We start from the raw sequence: 18,519 nt of genomic DNA on the forward strand, positions 1-18,519 counted from the left end.
TCTGCAAGAATTTGTTGGAAACTACGGAACAGGTTTTAGGGGGATTGGGGGTCCCTATTGCAGAGGGGAAGACCGAGGGACCCACGCATTGTCTGTGTTACCTTGGGATTGAGATTGACACAAAGGAGGGTTGTTGTCGGTTGCCAGGTAATAAGGTACATAAATGGTTAGGCCTTATAGAGGATTGTCTGTCTAAAAGGAAGGTGAGGTTGAAGCAAGTCCAGTCCTTGTTGGGTTGTTTTAATTTTGCATGTAGGGTTATCCCCATGGGTCGGGCTTTCAGCAGGAAGTTGGAAAGGGCGACTGCGGGAGTCGCCAGGCAGCATCATTCGGTGTATTTGTCCAAGGAGATCAAGGAGGATTTGAGGACTTGGGTTTCCTTTTTGGAGTCATTTAACAGGGTGGTGTTGTGGCCAGCTCCTCCTTGCTATAACAGTGCGTTGCAGCTTTTCACTGACGCATCAGGCAGTATGGGCTTTGGAGCTTTTTTCGGTGTGGAATGGTGCGCGGAAGGGTGGCCTGACTCATGGGTGGACAGGGGTTTTACCAAGAACTTGCTGTTGTTGGAATTGTTCCCGATTGTAGTCGCCCTGGAGTTGTGGGCTCGGGAGTTAGCGGACAAGCAGGTTGTGTTTCGATGTGACAACATGGGTGTTGTGCACACCATTAACAATCAGAGGACCTCATGCCCTTTGGCCTTGCGGTTACTTAGGCATCTGGTCCTGCAATGCCTGCGTTTTAATGTGGTCTTCTCGGCTTGTCACGTTCCTGGCATCGACAATAAGATAGCAGATGCTCTGTCCCGTTTCCAGTGGGTTAGGTTTAGAGAGTTGGTGCCAGAAGCGGCGGAAGTAGGTTTACCTTGCCCACCTTATATCTGGCAGATTGTCGAGCCGGTATAGTGGGATTGGCCAGAAATGCCTTGGCGCCTTCCACGCAGAAGGCTTATGACGCGGCTTGGAGGGACTGGCAGGTTTTTCTGAGCAGGTATGGTCAGGAAGGTGAGTCCTTGGAGGATAGATTATGTGTTTTTGCCTGGGAGCATTTCCAAGCAGGGAGAGCAAAATGGGCCATGGCTGCTGCCCTTGCGGGCATCGCTTTCCACTCGCGGATACGGGGTCAGGAAGATCCCACACGGTCTTTTGTCCTAAGAAAGGCAATGAAAGGTTGGGCTAAAGCGGTCCCGGTGGGTAAAGACGTAAGGCGACCTATTGACTTGGCCTTATTAAAGGAATTAGTGAGGGTCCTGTCAGAAGTTGGGGAGTCCGAGTACGAGATACTGCTTTTTCGCACCGCTTTTGTGCTGGCATTTTTTGGGGCTTTCAGAGTTAGTGAGCTGGTTGCCAAGAGCAGGACGGATAGTAAGTCGGGGTTGCTTTTCAGCGACGTTCAGCTGCGCAGCGACAGTGTGTGCTGCAGAATAACTAGATCCAAGACGGATCAGGTTGGAAGAGGTAAGTGGGTTATTCTGCAAGCACAGAGCGAGGTGGAGATTTGCCCAGTTCAGTTGGCGCGGGCTTACTTGGGGATCCGACCAGTAGAGGTTGGGGGGCAGTTTTTATTGCATAATGATAAGGCCGCGCTTTCTAAATTTCAATTTGCGGCTGTGTTGAAGCGTTGTTTGAGTGTGTTGGGGCTCCCGCCTCAAGAGTATGGTACCCATTCCTTTCGGATTGGGTCAGCCACGCAGGCGGCGGCAGCTGGGTTGTCCCCAGGGGCGATCCAGGCGCTAGGCCGGTGGAAGTCTGATTCGTATAAGGGTTATGTTAGATTAGATAAATTGTAGTTGCGCCTGTTGCGCCAACCCTAAAACGCAGTTTACTCTCGGTTTTTGAACGACAGCGTTCAGGAATCGTGGGTGTGAAGGTTGTTTTTACTTTTTCCTCCGAGGGGGCCTTAATTCAATTGGCAAACCAAGGTCCACGGGAGGTTTTTTAAGTTTTCTCCTTCACATGGGTTGATTTTAAAGTTTTGTGATATATATATATATATAAGTTACTGACGGTAAGGATTCTTCTTTTTTCAGTTTCAATGGAATCCTCGGGGGAGATATGGCTCATTGGCCATTCTTTCATTTATTGGGCAGGGAGACACCCAATGGGCAGGAGGTCACATGATTATCTAGGAGACAGAACGGTCAGGTGGATAGGTGTGAGGGGCATGCGCTGGGGTGAGTTCTTGAACGAACTTTTCAGGCATGAGAGGAATTGGGGCCGCCCCCAATGGTTGGTCATCCACCTGGGCGGCAATGATATGGGCATGGTTAAAGGAATCGACTTGATTCTAAGCATCAAGTCCGATTTGGTGGCTGTACGGGCTCATTGGCCCGGGGTGAGGATAGTTTGGTCGGAAATTATCCCTCGGTTCCATTGGCGGGGTGCGGTGCGAACCTCAGCCATTGAGAAGGCGAGAAAAAAGGTTAACTTTGCCATAGGAGTCTTTGTTAGAGCTATGGGGGGTAGTGTCGTAAGACATCCTGCATTGGTGCTGGATAACGTGAGGTACTATAGAGAGGATGGGGTGCATCTTTCCCCTGCGGGAAATTGCATGTTTTTGGAGGACATCTACCGGTTGTGGGCCTAAATAGTTAAATGGGTTTGTCCCGGTTTGGTTATGTTTTTCTTTGGGGATGGCGGCTGCGGTTAGTTAACCTTGTGGTGGCGGGAAGTCGCTACCAGCCAGCGGTCAAAGGGGGGCACAAGCGGTCATCGTGGGGCACCATCCCTTTCGTAGGACGGCAGGTGGTCCTTCCCGTGCGGGTGGACAGGGGGCGTTCCCCTGCGGGACCGTCCTCTAAGGGCTCAGCCAGGTTAAGGGGTGGTGAGACCCTCACGATGCAGGTTGTGTCATTAGGAGGCGGTGGTGAACCCCTCCTGCAGTGTTTTGCATATCAAGTTGACTGGGCTGGCGTGTTGGTAGCGGCTTAGTCTTTGCCATCCTCCAACCTTTAGTTTAAGAGTTAGGGACTCAAAAATCCAAATTCAAACCCAAATTTCTTAGTTAGCTTTCAAGGTCTCAATAAATATTCCTCTGACCTTTTTTAAACTTAACTCTTGGTGTCAGTGTGATTATTTCTTGCACGAGTGATTTATTTAGTGTCGTCTCAAATTATTTTAAGATAAGGGTTTTGTTTAATATAATGTAAAGGTATTCTAAGTTATGAGCTACTTAAAATTGGGAGAAGGCTGCATAAGCCAGAACCCATATAAGAGCCCTGACTTAAGTTCATGGAAAGTTCAGCAAGGATAAAAAACTTAGTCTGGTTTCTGCCTGGATACAAGCTGGGCATTAGGCAGGAGCCTATCAGGGATTAGTGGGAGTAGCCAGGCAAAGGTTATATGTAGGACAGATGATCATGTGACCTCACCTTTTCTCTTTCCATTTTGAAGCCCTCCCTCCCTCCCTACGAGTGGGCTCACTAGAGGGATGGTTATCCCAGTGAGCAATTTTGGTGGTTTTGCAGGAGCGTTTCTGCAAAGAGTTTTTATTTTGTGGCTTTCCAGCCAGCATGGCGGGAAGTCGCTACCAGCCAGCGGTCAAAGGGGGGCACAAGCGGTCATCGTGGGGCACCATCCCTTTCGTAGGACGGCGGGTGGTCCTTCCCGTGCGGGTGGACAGGGGGCGTTCCCCTGCGGGACCGTCCGCTAAGGGCTCAGCCAGGTTAAGGGGTGGTGAGACCCTCACGATGCAGGTTGTGTCATTAGGAGGCGGTGGTGAACCCCTCCTGCAGTGTTTTGCATATCAAGTTGACTGGGCTGGCGTGTTGGTAGCGGCTTAGTCTTTGCCATCCTCCAACCTTTAGTTTAAGAGTTAGGGACTCAAAAATCCAAATTCAAACCCAAATTTCTTAGTTAGCTTTCAAGGTCTCAATAAATATTCCTCTGACCTTTTTTAAACTTAACTCTTGGTGTCAGTGTGATTATTTCTTGCACGAGTGATTTATTTAGTGTCGTCTCAAATTATTTTAAGATAAGGGTTTTGTTTAATATAATGTAAAGGTATTCTAAGTTATGGGCTACTTAATCTAATCTGATCATTTCCCTGCATGGTATAAAAGTGCGTCTGAGACACGAGGGGACCTGTCTGCAGATAAGTTTGATATTCTCAAAGATATCAATGGAATAACAGGGTTGGGATGGGCTAACATTGGTGCAGGGTGTGGAGGCCCCCTCCTAAATCCAGGGACTTGTGAACATTTGGGACTGTCCTTGCAAATATGAGACATATGGAGATGCCTCAGGAACATCATATTGTAACAGTTATTCTAGCACTTATTTAGAACCCAAATAGTTTTTTTAACCAATGGAAATCTTTTTAACACCCTATTACCTTTCCCCTATGAACACTCTTTAATACATAGCTGCTGCTTCTTACTAATGTAACACTTAAACTACTCACAAGTGTGATGTTTTGGAGTGGTTGGCTTGCACTGGCTTGGGGGGGGGGGGGGGGTCCCGTGCTCTGGACCTACACCTTAGTAATGTTAGGGACCCACCAGATAAGGTCAAGCCTTTTCTCAGCACTATCAAGTTTTAAATGTGAAATAACTGATTTGCACAATATGATATGTAGTCTCGGATAACTATCAAATAAGGATTTATTACAATGCTATACTATGAAAACGTGTCACAATGTAACTAAGACATCCACCAATTACACGTCAAGGGCATCAGAAAGGTGGGGGACATAAATGAATTTGATCTTCCTGACTGCCACATTCTGCTGCTGCATAAGAGGGATAGCTAGTGATGTCAGTGCCCTCCAGCCAGGGGACCAGTATGATCTGTGTCCTTCCCTTAATCTGGCTGTGTAAACACCCCACGTACCGTCTTTATCTTTTACTGTGTTGAGGTATGAGAGAAGATTTTCATTCGCTTGTACGCAGTAGATTTCCCGCGTCTGAATTCCTCCACCGCATAATGCTGTCTGATTGCCCCTCCTCTTATCCTGCTGACTGAGTAGGGGGTCAATGCGGCACTCTGTCCATTCTGTGGCTCTCCAGGCATACCTAGGTCCAAGATAGTAACAGATAGTAAAACACTTAACGTATGCAAGAAAACATTTAAGGGCTTACCTTACTGAAAAAAAGCACACCATTATTTTGCCTAACCAAGCATGTTATGCTGGAATCTACAGTTATCTGGAAGTATTCCTGCCTTCTTATACTTGAAATACTACTTTTCCTGAAAACAGCTGCTTAAGACTGAGAAACTTCATGGAACCGTATAGCAGAACTTTTGTGAGCAACAAAATCTTTAATGCAACAACTGTATCCATAAGTGCTGAGTGCAGTGTAATTTGTCACCATGGTTACAGATGTTGTAAAGGAAGGTGATTTATTTGCAAACTGCCTGTGAAATAGCAACAACAGAGTGTTTCTAAGTTATCAACTGACACTTTCATGCAGATATACCTTTGAGAGTATCCAGACAATCCAGTAAATTGTGGAACCCTGCATAATGATTTCAATGAAACAATATATTGCATAAACCTGCACATAATTTGATAATTAGGATGGAGGTGGACCCCACTTTTTTAAATAAGTGTCTTCCTAGGACTGTACGTGCCAGTATTGGAAAATTATGGCTTTTTATATGCTCTCTGACCCATTTATACGCTATTGAATAGTTGTGTAGTGTAGAGCCTGTAGATGGTAGGGTTTAGTGATGTCACTTCCTCAATGCTGGGATGAGGTCATCAAGCCACACTCTATCCAGACTCTCAGCAAGATTAGCTATTAAAGTGAGAATTAGCTAAGTCTTCTACCTCCATTTGAATTCTAAATGCTAAGGAATAATCTCAATTAGCAGACATGAGGATTAAAGGACTACGCAACCCAAGTGTTTTCGCTAGTGACTTTAATGGCCCCTTTACGTTTCTCTTTGCAGGAGGCTCAGATTGGTGGACGAGCAGAGAATTCTAGTGAGTAAATAGGATATTTATGTGTCGCAACCTAGTACATACCTCCCAACATGACCCTCTTCAGGAGGGTCCCAATGCCCTATTGCTGGACTCTCCTCTTATGTAATGATTTCCATCACCTGTGCTGAAACACCTTTCTTTTCAATTAACCTGTTCAAAACAGGTGATGGCAACCATAAATTAAGAGGGAAGTCCAGAAACAGAGCATTGTGTCCCTCCTGGAATGGGTCATGTTGGGAGGTATGCCCTAGTAGACTAAAACTCAGTAACCAGCATACAGTAACATTATACTACATAGATTGTGCAATGGCTTCCATTGCACACTTACTTTGTACAGGCGTTAGGCCCATCCGCTGGTGGAGTGCACACTTCTCTTTCTTCCAGCTCTTCGCATTCGTTCGCTTTGCCTATCGGAAACTGCTTAATAGTCCTCTTCCTGTTGCGATGACCACTCGGCGCCGCCGATTCACACGACATGGAACAAGAGCTCCATTCCGACCACTCTGATACATCACACTCTTTGTCAACCACACACGACTGGAAAGTGATCGGCAACTTCTCCTGCTGACAGAAGCTGCGGATGACATAGAGGACGGTTGGTCTAAGCCACGAGAAAGGACATTAAACTACTCCCTAATCAGTAAGTCGCAAAGTTAAATAGCGACTGTAGGTCATTGGAACACACATAAACCAGGCAAAATCAGCATTTTCTTAACTGAACAATTGTATAAGTGTACCGTGTCCCCTCGCACTTCGGGCACGGTGCCTCGCTGTGCTCTGCACACCATTTTATTCTCCTTCTATGTCCACTGGGATGGGAAAGTATGAACAAGTCGGTTAAAACAAAAAAAAAATCATGAAAAACTTGTGTTGACCTTGTCACTGTCGATCACGTTTCTGACGACCTTTAGCTTGTATCGATCTTCTAGATCTATCGAGCTAGACACTGCCAACCATTTTTAGGCATCTAAATAGATGCATTTGACCATTAGTGGTCAACTACGTGATTGTTGATCTAGATATTGTCGATCCGTCTACTGGCACGAAGAAATGCAATCAGTATATTTTCATGTAGTGAATTGCCCATCACCATCTCCCTAGGTAAAGCTGTAATACCTTTACAGTAAAGAACCAGAATGATCCAGACCTCATCACGCCGGAACGGCTCCCTGCAGCAAACTCTGCCATTCTCCCGTACGGTCTGGACCACTCCAATTATTACCTAATCCCCAGGTACCCGACCATATGGGAAGGCTGTAATTTCTTCATTTCTCCTTCCCCAGCTCACCGGTGACAGATGTCACAGACATCGACCCAGACGGGACACCAGCCGGACATGGAGAAACGCTACAAGTTTCAGAATGGCAGAGGTTGCTGCAGGGAGCCGGTCTGGTCTGATGTTCCAGGGTCTGGACCGCTCCGGTTTTTATCCAATCCCAAATGAATTTTATCCATCTTTCTATTAAGATCATGAGAGTATAAATTAAATGTCCTGCAATGCACAATGCTTGTTCTAATCCCCAGTTCACCTCACCTGTATAATATATCTACATATATTATGTATACCAGGCATGTCCAAAGTCAGGCCCGGGGGCCAATTGCAGCCCGTGCTGTCATTTCAAGCGGCTCGCAGCCTCTAGCTGGAAGCGGGCAGAGCATCAGATGTGGGAAGCACAGCACAGGGCCCCGGCGAGTGCACCTTTACCTTGCTGTCTGCTGCAGTGAGGAGGTGCCGGCCGCCACAGTCAGATGTGTTTGGTGTCCTACCCCTGCTGCTGCAATCGTATATCACTACTACTCCACAATCACAGTGACAGCAGTGTTTGGGGAGGGGGGCAGCAAGGGGGAAGCTTTCTCCCGTAACATGCAGAGCGGAGGAGGGCAGCAGCGGGAGCCCAAGCATCTCCTGTCCTTGCAGTTCCTGCTTTGCCTCTCCATCCTCTGGCTCACACAAGGGGCTGGGAAACATACAGAGAAGGGAGGGGCAGAGTGGGGGACATACAGTGAAGGAGGGTCAGGCTGGGGGACATACAGTGAATGGAGGCAGTGATGGCCATTCAGAGAAGGGGGAGCAGGGGCAGGCTGGGGGACATACAGTGAATGGGGGCAGAGTGGGGTACATAGTGAATGGGAGTCATACGGGGAAGGAGGGTCAGGGTTTGGGACATACAATGAATGGAGGCACTGATGGACATTAAGAGAAAAGGGGCAGGCTGGGGGACAGAGTGAATGGGTGCAGAGTGGGGAACATACAGTGAATGTGGGACATACAGTGAAGGAGGGGCAGGCTGCAGGACATAGAGTGAATGGGGGCAGAGTGGGGGACTATTCTGATGTGATTAATGATTCAAAGAATGTCAGGCTGAATGGTCGGCCCCCACACATTTACACTTCACCAAATCTGGCCCTCATCACAAAAAGTTTGGACACCCCTGATGTATACACAGTATAAAGGCTAAATACTCCTCCTCTCTGAGGTGAAGTACCGCCAGTGACCACTAGAGGCCACTCAATGGACCAAATTACTACTTAACAGAAAGTGAAAGCAAAATGATCTGTTTCAAACTTCCTGGACATGAAGCGAGGGAGCTGTGGTAGACAGAGATTGGAGGTAGGAGCCGATAGGGACTAAGCCGTCATTTTGGCAAACTTTTATCTAGTATTTTATTATTTATAATATATCACATAAAGATGAGTTCCTAATTTCCTATGTGTGCGTTCTACATTATTACACTAATGTTCTTACCTTACTAAGCCAATACAAACTATATCATTCAATAATTCAGGTTACAGGAGAAATTAGACATTAAATTTAGCAAACAGAGTTCACAATGAATATTATAATAGAGAGAAGTTAATTTTTAAGAACTTTTTTTTTTTTAAAACCCATTAACCATAGTAAATATTTTTGTTAGCTGCATGTTCCTGTGCCTCTGTCACGGAGCCTGGGGGGACGTGTGCCACTTTACTCTGCCAACTGTGATTAGTACAGAAAGAATATTCACGAAACAATCCATAATCGTAATCCGATTTTTACAAAAATGATTCAAACTCCATGAATTCTTCAGTTGCGACAACTTAAAATATCCTGCCGTGTACAGCTCCAGGAATGTGTTTAACCCCTTATTGCCCAGAACTGACACCCCCCACCCTCTCAAAGTGAATACGTTTTCTCATGCAATGTTAGCAAACACATTTCTCATATGTTAGCAAACACATCCCCTTGCATTCTAATAAAAGGATTCAAGCGCCGGGGGAGGGGTGGTTGTTCAGCGTGGACGGCGGTAAGGTGCTTGCTCGGCAAGGAATGTACACTGCCTAACAATCCAACCTGAATCAGGCCCAAAATCCCAAGGAATCCTGATGCTGAGAATGCCAATGGTTCCCCAAGGTGAGTATGAGGGTTCGGGTTAGGCTGGGAAAGCGGTTAGTTGTAGACTGCAAGAGGGTACGGTTAGGGTTAGGGGGTGGGGGTGGCGGAGGTTAGGCTTTGAATGGGGAAGAGGTTTATTGGTAGGAAGCAGGAGGGCACGGTTAGGGTTAGGCTGTGGGGGAAGTTAGGGTTAGGTTGGGGAAGAGGTTAGTGATAGGCTGCAGGAAGGCATGGTTAGGGTTAGGCTGTGAGAGAGGACAGTCAGAGTTGAGCTGTGGGAGGGGACAGTTAGGGCTAAGCTGTGGGAGGGGACGGTTAGGGCTAAGCTGTGGGAGGGGACAGTTAGGGCTAAGCTGTGGGAGGGGACGGTTAAAGCTAAGCTGTGGGGGGAGACAGTTAGGGCTAAGCTGTGGGAGGGGACGGTTAGGGCTAAGCTGTGGGAGGGGACAGTTAGGGCTAAGCTGTGGGAGGGGACAGTTAGGGCTAAGCTGTGGGAGGGGACGGTTAAGGGTAAAATACTTAGCTGGAAGCTACTGTATCTGCATTGTCAGCATTGGGAGTTCAGAGTTGGGATTGTGACCGCCAAGATCCCGGCCTCTGGGATATCATACCAAACCTTTGCATGCTACTATGATCTGGGTCGAATAACCTCAGTCATTTTTTTTTTAGCATCCAATAAAGCTCCAAGCCACATTGAGCAATGTTACATCTGCCCCACCTGCAGTGCACATGGTTTTGTCCATTTGAGCATTTGAGAAGGAATTCGCCTCTGAGAGTGAACCAGAATAAGGCCCATAGTAAGGAGAAGAGTTTGAACTGTAAGGGTTCTAGACCAAGAGGCTCCTTATCTTTAGTGAAGAAAACCTGAACAATCCAGAAGTAAACCTAGAGTGCAATCTATATTATGTCCTGTGTGGGGCAATTAAAAGGCTTGATGCATATAACAAAACATATTAATAATATGGCAGATGTAATATACTACAGAGCCCACCGACTTGGCAGACATATGACCAGGGTAATGTACTGGATCTAGACATACTCTCCCAGATATATGAGATGCTTTTCAATATTTTACAATCTATAAGGGGTTTCAGTACGGATGGAATTAGCTTATTCCATCAGTATGCATCTCTTACATCCTTCCCAACATCACCAGTCACAGATAAAATATATATATATATGACTGTAGTGGTTATTCTAAAGCAGGCATGGCCAAACTGTGGCCGCGTTAGCTGTTGTGAAACTACACATCCCAGCATGCCTTGCCATAGTTTTAGTATTCCCTAATAGCAAAACCGTGGCAAGGCATGATGGGACTTGTAGTTGCACAACAGCCGGAGGGCCATGGTTTGGACATGCTCACATCGACTGTTCTGATGTATCTAGCTTCAAAAAGTAATACAGTGTAGAGTGATAAACAATCAGCTCCTACCTGCCATTTTTTCAACCCAGCCTGTAACATGACATTTAGGAGCTGATTGGCTGCCTCTCCACTTTATCACTTTTTGAAGATTGATACATCTGGCCCTTAAAAAGATATGAAAATACTTACTGAAAATAAAATTTGGACACGTATCCCCAAAATATACACCAAAGCAACAAATGTATAAGTGTACCAAATATCTATGACAAAGAGTAGTAGTAGTAGGTAGTAGTAGTAGAGTAGTAGTAGTAGTTCGTTTTATTTATAAGGCGCCACAAAGTGTCCGCTGCGCCGTTCATAGCAAACATAAAAACTAATTACTAATGTTTTCATGTAAGCGCATGGAAATACCAAAACTGTAATCTACACCAGGGACGTCAAACTTGCTCAGACACAATATTAGTGCTCCATAATACAAAATACGTTGCAGGGCATGTTGGGATGTGTAGTTCCACAACATCTGGAGGGCCACGAGTTTCACACACCTAAATTTACGCACTTGTCCCTCAGTGATGGAAGATTCACACTCATACATATTATTACTGCGTTATTGCTTCACCGTATAAAAACCTGATTAAGAATAAACGACTACAATTAAGATGCATATACACATACTACAGTTCCCTCAGTACTGTTAATCTACCATGATAAGCCTAACCAATTACTAATTGTTGGTTAATTATATGTGATATGGGACCTATTAGGTAAATTAGTCCTTTAATTTTAGCGTTCAGCTAATTGAGCCCAAACATGAACAATTTTCCATTTTCAGCATAATGGTGGATAAATCCCGAAATGGCATTAGAAAGTCTTTGCTTAAGTAGCCATCAAATGGCTGTATAGTACTAATGGATAATAGACCTGTTTCAATGATGTATTTCTAAAATGGTGTTATGCAAATACTTACTGTATAAGTGCTGTGTGTCCTAACGCATATATGAGAAGTAATTTAACTGGGAAGTTCCAATGTTATCAATTTAAAAAGGTAGATGTACCAAATTATTGAGGGTATTATATATACACAGGGGTCAATTTACTAAATTGGAAGTTCTAATTTTACATGGGCAGAATCTACTTCTTATTTATTTAGCACCTTCTAGAAGATAATAGATCGTATCTGATTGGTTGCCCATAGCAATATCCCAACTGAAATACAACTTCCATCTCAGTAAATTTCCCCTATATACTAAAAAAAGGACGGGTCACCTCAGTGCCTGCCCCCTGCTCCACCCTGTCCCACTTACCAATGCTCCGCCTTCCCCTCCGCTCTGTCCTGCCTTCTATTCTTATTGTGTATGCAGGAATGAATATGTGTTGGGGAGGAGACTAAGGGGCGCTCTACCGTTTGATGAGCATTAGGCACACCTCCACTGCAACGCAGACCCCCCCCTAAATGGCACGCCCCCGAGATGTATAACACTATGTAGGTTTTGCATTGTACATCATTGCAAAGATAACACATTACCTGAGTGCTGCTGTCTTTCCATTTTTGTGCATACAAGTGACCAGCCGCGTCTGATACCCAATTTGTATATCCCAGTATCTGTTCTCCTGGCGATTTTTCCTATTGCGGGTCCTCTTCTTCTTAATTAGTTCCCGGGCCTCAGGGTCCTTCACGGTCTTTTCCCGCTCTTTTGCCCGTTCCCTATTTTTCCCCCTCTTCCCGGTCTGCCTCACGTGCCTAGATAGCGGTAAGGAGCAGAAGCTCCAGGGCCCCACGTTTAGGCTGTACATATTTTCTTCTCCTTGGCATGGGGACGCCTGACAGACCTGAAACTCCGTCAAGTTGGGGCAGGCCGACCCTCCAAACTGGGCCATGGCCACCACATGCCGCGTCCGGTGTTGTAATCCATTGCCGCAGGACTTGGAGCACTCCGACCAAGGAGAAAATTCGGACACGATACAATCCTGAGGACAGGGAATGAGACATCCTTGTTCTAGCCGGGGTTTGGGCTCAAAGTATTCACATATGCTGTCGTCTGCTTCCGCCTCCGTGGCTTTCTGTAGACAGACGACCTCTCTGGACTGGACCCCTTCCTCGCCCTTTGTGCACTCCGTTGGCCTTTCTGATACCCTAGAGGTGACCGGCGTACACTGGTTCCAGCTGCCCAACTGCCAGTCATAGAGCTCTTTATGCCAGTCACAAACCCGGAAACAGTGCTGCTGGTTCTCAGGTCTGTCGGTCTGTTTGCAGTTCGTGGGGAGGGTGGTCCAACCCTCGATATGGGCGCACCAAACCGCCCTCGTCTGTATACCACCGGGTCCACATTCATCACCCATACACCTGCCCCAAGGACCTGAAAAGAATAAATATATTTAGTAATAGGAAACTATACATATAATGCACAGCATGTAATTATATATAACATACTATAATAAATATAATACCTATAGATACAACCAATATAAATATATACTGGACTCATCTGGTCTGACAAAATATAAAAATGTATTAACAACAATGGTCCTGATTCAGGGCTGCTTGCTGGGCTGCATATTTCCACTGCTGAGCGAGCAGGTAAAAATAAATGGAACTGTACTAAACGGCGAGTGCTTCAATCAGACTTATCAGAATCATCATATTAACTACCTAGGCAAAGGTTTTAATATGGACATATATTCTAGCACAAACATATTAAGTGCCTGATTCAGGTCTGCTCGCTGGACTGCAAGTGTTTGGAGTCCAGCGAGCAGGTAAACGCTGTCCTCCCAGGTATGACATGCCCAGAAGGGGAATGCAACTGTACTTTATGTGACCATAAATTGTTAGTGTCCAGAGTGTATGTGTTACTGCACAGACTCCAGTCTTCCTATGCTCCAGGAAGGCTTCATGTCCTATCCCAAAATGGCCGATGAGAAATCTACTGAGCAAGTGCCAGAAGTCTCCTACTCCAGAGAAGCCTGCAGTTACCCACAATCCACAATGTTTTCCAGTGTTTCGGCTCCGCTAACAGCAAGCTGTATACATTCACTGGCTGGTGAACTGTATGATACCCCCGCTATGCTCAAGCACCGCACCATCACCAGTGTGCATGTAACAGTGAGTACAGCTGTACCTGCTATCAATAAACCTATACCACTGGTTAAGTAACTGGGTGTTTATATCTTGAGTCATCTGCTGATGTGTGCCTAGATAACTATGAATAAACAATAAGCCTTGGAAGGGTGACAACCCAGTGTGACCCACACCCCCTGCACCCCCCTAGTGACACCTCTGGCCCTGCCTACTGTGTAAGCGAGTATTTCTATTGCTTGGCAAAGGTACCAGCCTTCAGGTTTGCAGAAAAAACAACCCCTAACCCTCAATAGTTAATACATATTCAGCAAATATCTTGTATAACCTGTACTTTATATGTATCGCCTCCGCCAATCTGCTATTCACTGTGAATGACCCAAAACACCTATTATATAAAAGTAAACTTCACAACTCCCAGCATGTTGTACGTGCGAGAAAATACACCTATAATAACCCTAATAATTACGGCTAATACACCGCTCCCCAGAAGCAAATTCCCTTCCGCTCCGTAAGCACAGAAACCACCGTTTATCCGTATATCACGCTGACTCAATCTAAATACAGAGGGCTGCTACAAACCCTACACTCTACATTTCCACTAAATACGCTGTATGCAACATATCATTTACAGAATGAGATATGAATAACGCTTATAATTGTACTAGTCACAATGCAGAAATGTGGTAGCGGATTATAAAACATGATGCATGATGGGGCGCTACGGAATATCCAGCGCCGGAAATCTTGCTGGTTTAGAGGTGCTAGCAAAAACATATGAGATTTCCAAACCGTAATGGCTTTTAACTGCCGCATTCTGAGCATTAGGGTAATTCAGACCTGATTGTTGGGCTGCTAATTTGCAGCATCCTGCAGTCAGGTAGCCACTGCCCCGCCTTGCGGCTTGCGAAAATGAGATGAATAGAAAAATAGCTTCAAATCCATGCACAAGCCGCTCACCGTAGAATGATTTTCCCAGTGTGTGTAGTGTGTGCGTAGCCCAGGGCTTACTCGGCAACGGCGATATAAGCAGATGGATCGGGTCCGGAGCTGATGTCACACACCCTCCCCTTAAATGCCTGGGCACGCCTATGTTTTCCCTGACACTCCTAGACAACATCTGGTTACCACCCAAAACACCGGCTATCTGTTAATCAACTTGCGTATGGCCAGTGATCAAATAAAGTAGCAGGATTTTACTGCAGGACGGCCTTGCGCATGTGTACTGCAATCTGTACACAATCGCAGTCCAGGTCAGGTGGTATTTTGGAAGCCCCTCCCACCCACTCGAATTGTTTTGTTTATCCTTTGGGCTTCTCCAAGTCGATTTGATATTGGATTCTTTATAGTCAGCTAATGAAAGCCAGTTGGGCGGGAAGTCGCTACCAGCCAGCGGACAAAGCCCTGCATAAGTGGTCATTGTGGGGCATCCCCTTTTGGAAGGACGGTGGGTGTGTCCTCCTGCGTGTGGACAAAGGGCGTTTCCCGTGCGGGAGCATCCATTGCTTTGCCGGGTAAACGGTGGTGGGTCTCGCACAATACAGGTTATGCAGTTAGGAGGTCGTGGTGAGCCCCCTCCTTTGTATTTTGAACTAAGATCTAGTTGACTAGTGCTGGCTTTTGGTAGCGACTCTACTTTGCCATCCTCCACGGTTAATTTAAACCAGGTCACCAAGCAATAAATCTAGCAATTGCCGTCCGTGTGGTTATTTCTTAGTGTTAAACCGGTTTAAATTATATGTAGAGGTGTGTCCCAATAAGATAAAGGACGCCTTATACCAGAAAGTTTGACTGCTCAGTTAGGCCTTAAATGGAGTTTTGCAAAAAGCTCAAAGCATTGGGCTTACCCTCACAATGATTGCAAACGGGAGGCGTGGCTTGCGGGCGTGACATCCCATGAAGCCACGCCCCTCTTCGCCAAGGTTGAGTTGCCTTTTTTTGCAGCTTGAGGTCCCGATTGGAGCAATTGAAATGCTTGAAGGTTTGGTAGTGAGCAGCCTAGACATAATATAGCATGCCGTATTTTAGGCCGGGTGCTGCTAATTACAGAACACTAACCTACAGTCTGCCTGTAATACATTCCGTGTAGCCAGCTGGGAAAGGAAGATTAAGCCCGTAACAAGGCGTTTGCTGCTCTGCGCTGATTACTTTGTAATCACAGCTTCAAAGATGCTCAGCACACCTTCAAAATAAATATACGGGATGGGAAATACAAATGCAATTCGCTTTCTATTTCAGCAAGATTATACCTCGGTTTATCTCTCATCGACCTCTCACACATAACAAAATCACAGCTGCATTATCCGCACTCCAAGCAGGCAAACGGCAAAGACGCGGGTTCCACATCTCCCAGAAAATGGGCCGTTTCTCTGTACAGAAGAACCGTAACTGATTTCCAGGCTGCACCGCGGCCTGAGCTGGGTCTGTATAATTACTATTATGTATTTGTGCATAAAGCAGATTTCTGGCTATAAAACTCATCAGCAAAAACGGAATCCTCGTGTGTCCCGGAGTAATGAAAGAAAAGGCGCCACTAATATAATTGCATTTCCAAATGCTGAGTGAAGGCAATTCAATTAAATTGATGAATCTGAATGTAGACATTCCAGACCGTTGTCAAATTAGGAACATAGAGATATATGGAAATTAGTCTAAAAAACAGCTGTGGGGAGAAATTGTACAAGATTAAAAAACTAACAAACAAAAAATGCCGTGATTGCGGTTGGTCTGTATCATAATGTCAGGGCTCCGGGACTGTAGACAGACTGAACAGGCATCATTGCGGTTGCGGTGGACGCATAATAATGAGGTGACCGTAGTCCCCCGTCTCAGGCAGATAGATCTGGGAGCCATCAAAGCCAGCAAAGAATATTTATTGACTTTTAATGGGAAAATGTTGGGACGCAGAAAGATGGTGCAGATTTTTCCAGGACGGCTTCTTATATGGCAATGCTATACACATGCCCGCAGAAGCAGATTTTCCACAAGGCAACCTACTGTAGGCGACTGCCTAGGGCCCAGCAGGTCCCAAGGGGCACCGTAAAGATATACTGGCCAAAACATTCTGAGAGGATCATCACAAGATTACCGCGTGACGTCATGACATCTTACGGTCCAAAGTCGCTTTGATGTTCTTTGATAGAATAAAAAAATGTTTGGACACACAAATCAGTCTCACCCGCTGTATGCGGGCAGTCAGGTTACTGTAAATGTGACACAGATATTAACTCTCCTTCCAAAAGACCTGGAGCCTGATTCAGATTTTTATGCAATTCCAATGTTCGCACAGCTGAGCATTTATCGGTAGACTGTGCATGCGACAAGGTACTCTATCGATGCCGATGAATACTACTGAAAATGAGAGAATGTACCAATGAACTGTTACAACTGAATACACAGTAATCTATTGGGGATACAGAATAATGGGGCATACACACGTAGCAAGTTTGACAGCGAACTGAGCAATGCTACAGTAGATGGCTCAGCCAGATCGCTCAGCACACTGTGCTGATCAATCTCAATAGAGAGAACAAGGGCGAGGACTAGATTTATACTGCATGCAGTAAAAATCCACTCAGGCGATAGCAATACGTGGGACCCCTATGGTCCCTACACACACACAATGCTTATTTTTTAAGTGATCTAGTGAAATCTACTCAGACATATAGGGGGGTATTCAATCCCAGCCGTTACCATTACCGACAGCATTGAAGGTCGTTTCTGACAAAACAGATCCAACTTTAAAACAAGTCCTGTCTGTTTTGTCAGAAACGGCTGTGGATTGTCGGATTCACAACCTTTTTTCTACAGTCCGTGTCTGTTTCTGCCAGTCCGCGGTGTTTCCGACACTTGACAGCCGAAACATTGAATTCTATCTGTCGAGTTACAGTCAAACGGAACAAAACGGCCTGGGAATCTGATACACAGATATTGTACAGGCAGTGGGCTTATACATTTTAATCAGGGGTTAAAGTGAGAGGGAATGGGGTTGAACAGGGTTCCACCACCTCTAATGGTAAGGAGACTGAGTTCCACCTCTACCACGGGTGTGGTATATTATTCCGACAGTTGGGATTCCGACAGTCATTAGTCAGACATCGGAATCCCGACTGCACAGCGTGGGGAGCGCAATGAAGCACCTTGTGGGCTCGCTGCGCTCGCCACCTATTTTATTCTCCCTCTATGGGGGTCGTGGACCCCCACGAGGGAGCAGTCGGGATTCCGACGTCGGAGGAATGACTGTCGGAATCCTGACTGTCGGGGAGCCGTCCGGCTCCCGCTACCACAGCTCTGAACAGTAACTCCAACAGAAAATCCTGTCCCAGCAGCGTCTTCTTCTGGCATGGCGTATGTGATGTCATGCCATCACCGCCGCTGAAGTGAAGAAGAACCACTAATAGGAGCAGCCTCTGTGCTTGCTGAAGACAGGATGAGAGGGGGCTGGAGGGACTCAGGGCATGGAGCTGCTGAGGGACATGGACAGATATCTCTTATATATTTAGCCAGATCTGTCACTCAACCCCTGTGGAGAACGTTCCTGTGTAGAACAGTTTCACTTTCATGTGTCTAACGTTCCACCCCCTTGACATCACCTCCCCCCGCCCAGCCAGGGCTACAGTACACGCCCACCATCCACCATTACTCCACAGCCACCATCCACCATTACTCCTGCACATCCCTACCCTCTGCCAGGACCCCCGCGACCCCCCTCCCGCGATTCGCGGGACCCCCTGCGACCCCCCCCTCCCGCGATTTGCGGGACCCCCCCGCGACCCCCCCTCCCGCGAT

The 18,519-nt window shown here is 46.2% G+C and overlaps 1 protein-coding gene across 1 annotated transcript in view; it reads right to left on the reverse strand.

The window, feature by feature from the left end:
* THSD7A (thrombospondin type 1 domain containing 7A) overlaps positions 1-18,519 on the reverse strand; it is a 367,288-nt gene that overhangs the window by 81,621 nt on the left and 267,148 nt on the right. Inside the window, exons 4-6 of the mRNA XM_083186796.1 lie at positions 12,184-13,015; positions 6,251-6,496; positions 4,827-5,008 (exon numbers count right to left, since the gene is read on the reverse strand). Of these exons, the coding sequence (XP_083042922.1) occupies positions 4,827-5,008; positions 6,251-6,496; positions 12,184-13,015 (1,260 nt within the window). The remainder of the gene's footprint in view (positions 1-4,826; positions 5,009-6,250; positions 6,497-12,183; positions 13,016-18,519) is intronic.

The sequence above is a fragment of the Crinia signifera genome, chromosome 5 (assembly GCF_055691185.1).
Source record: "Crinia signifera chromosome 5, ASM5569118v1, whole genome shotgun sequence".
Classification (NCBI taxonomy): domain Eukaryota; kingdom Metazoa; phylum Chordata; class Amphibia; order Anura; family Myobatrachidae; genus Crinia; species Crinia signifera.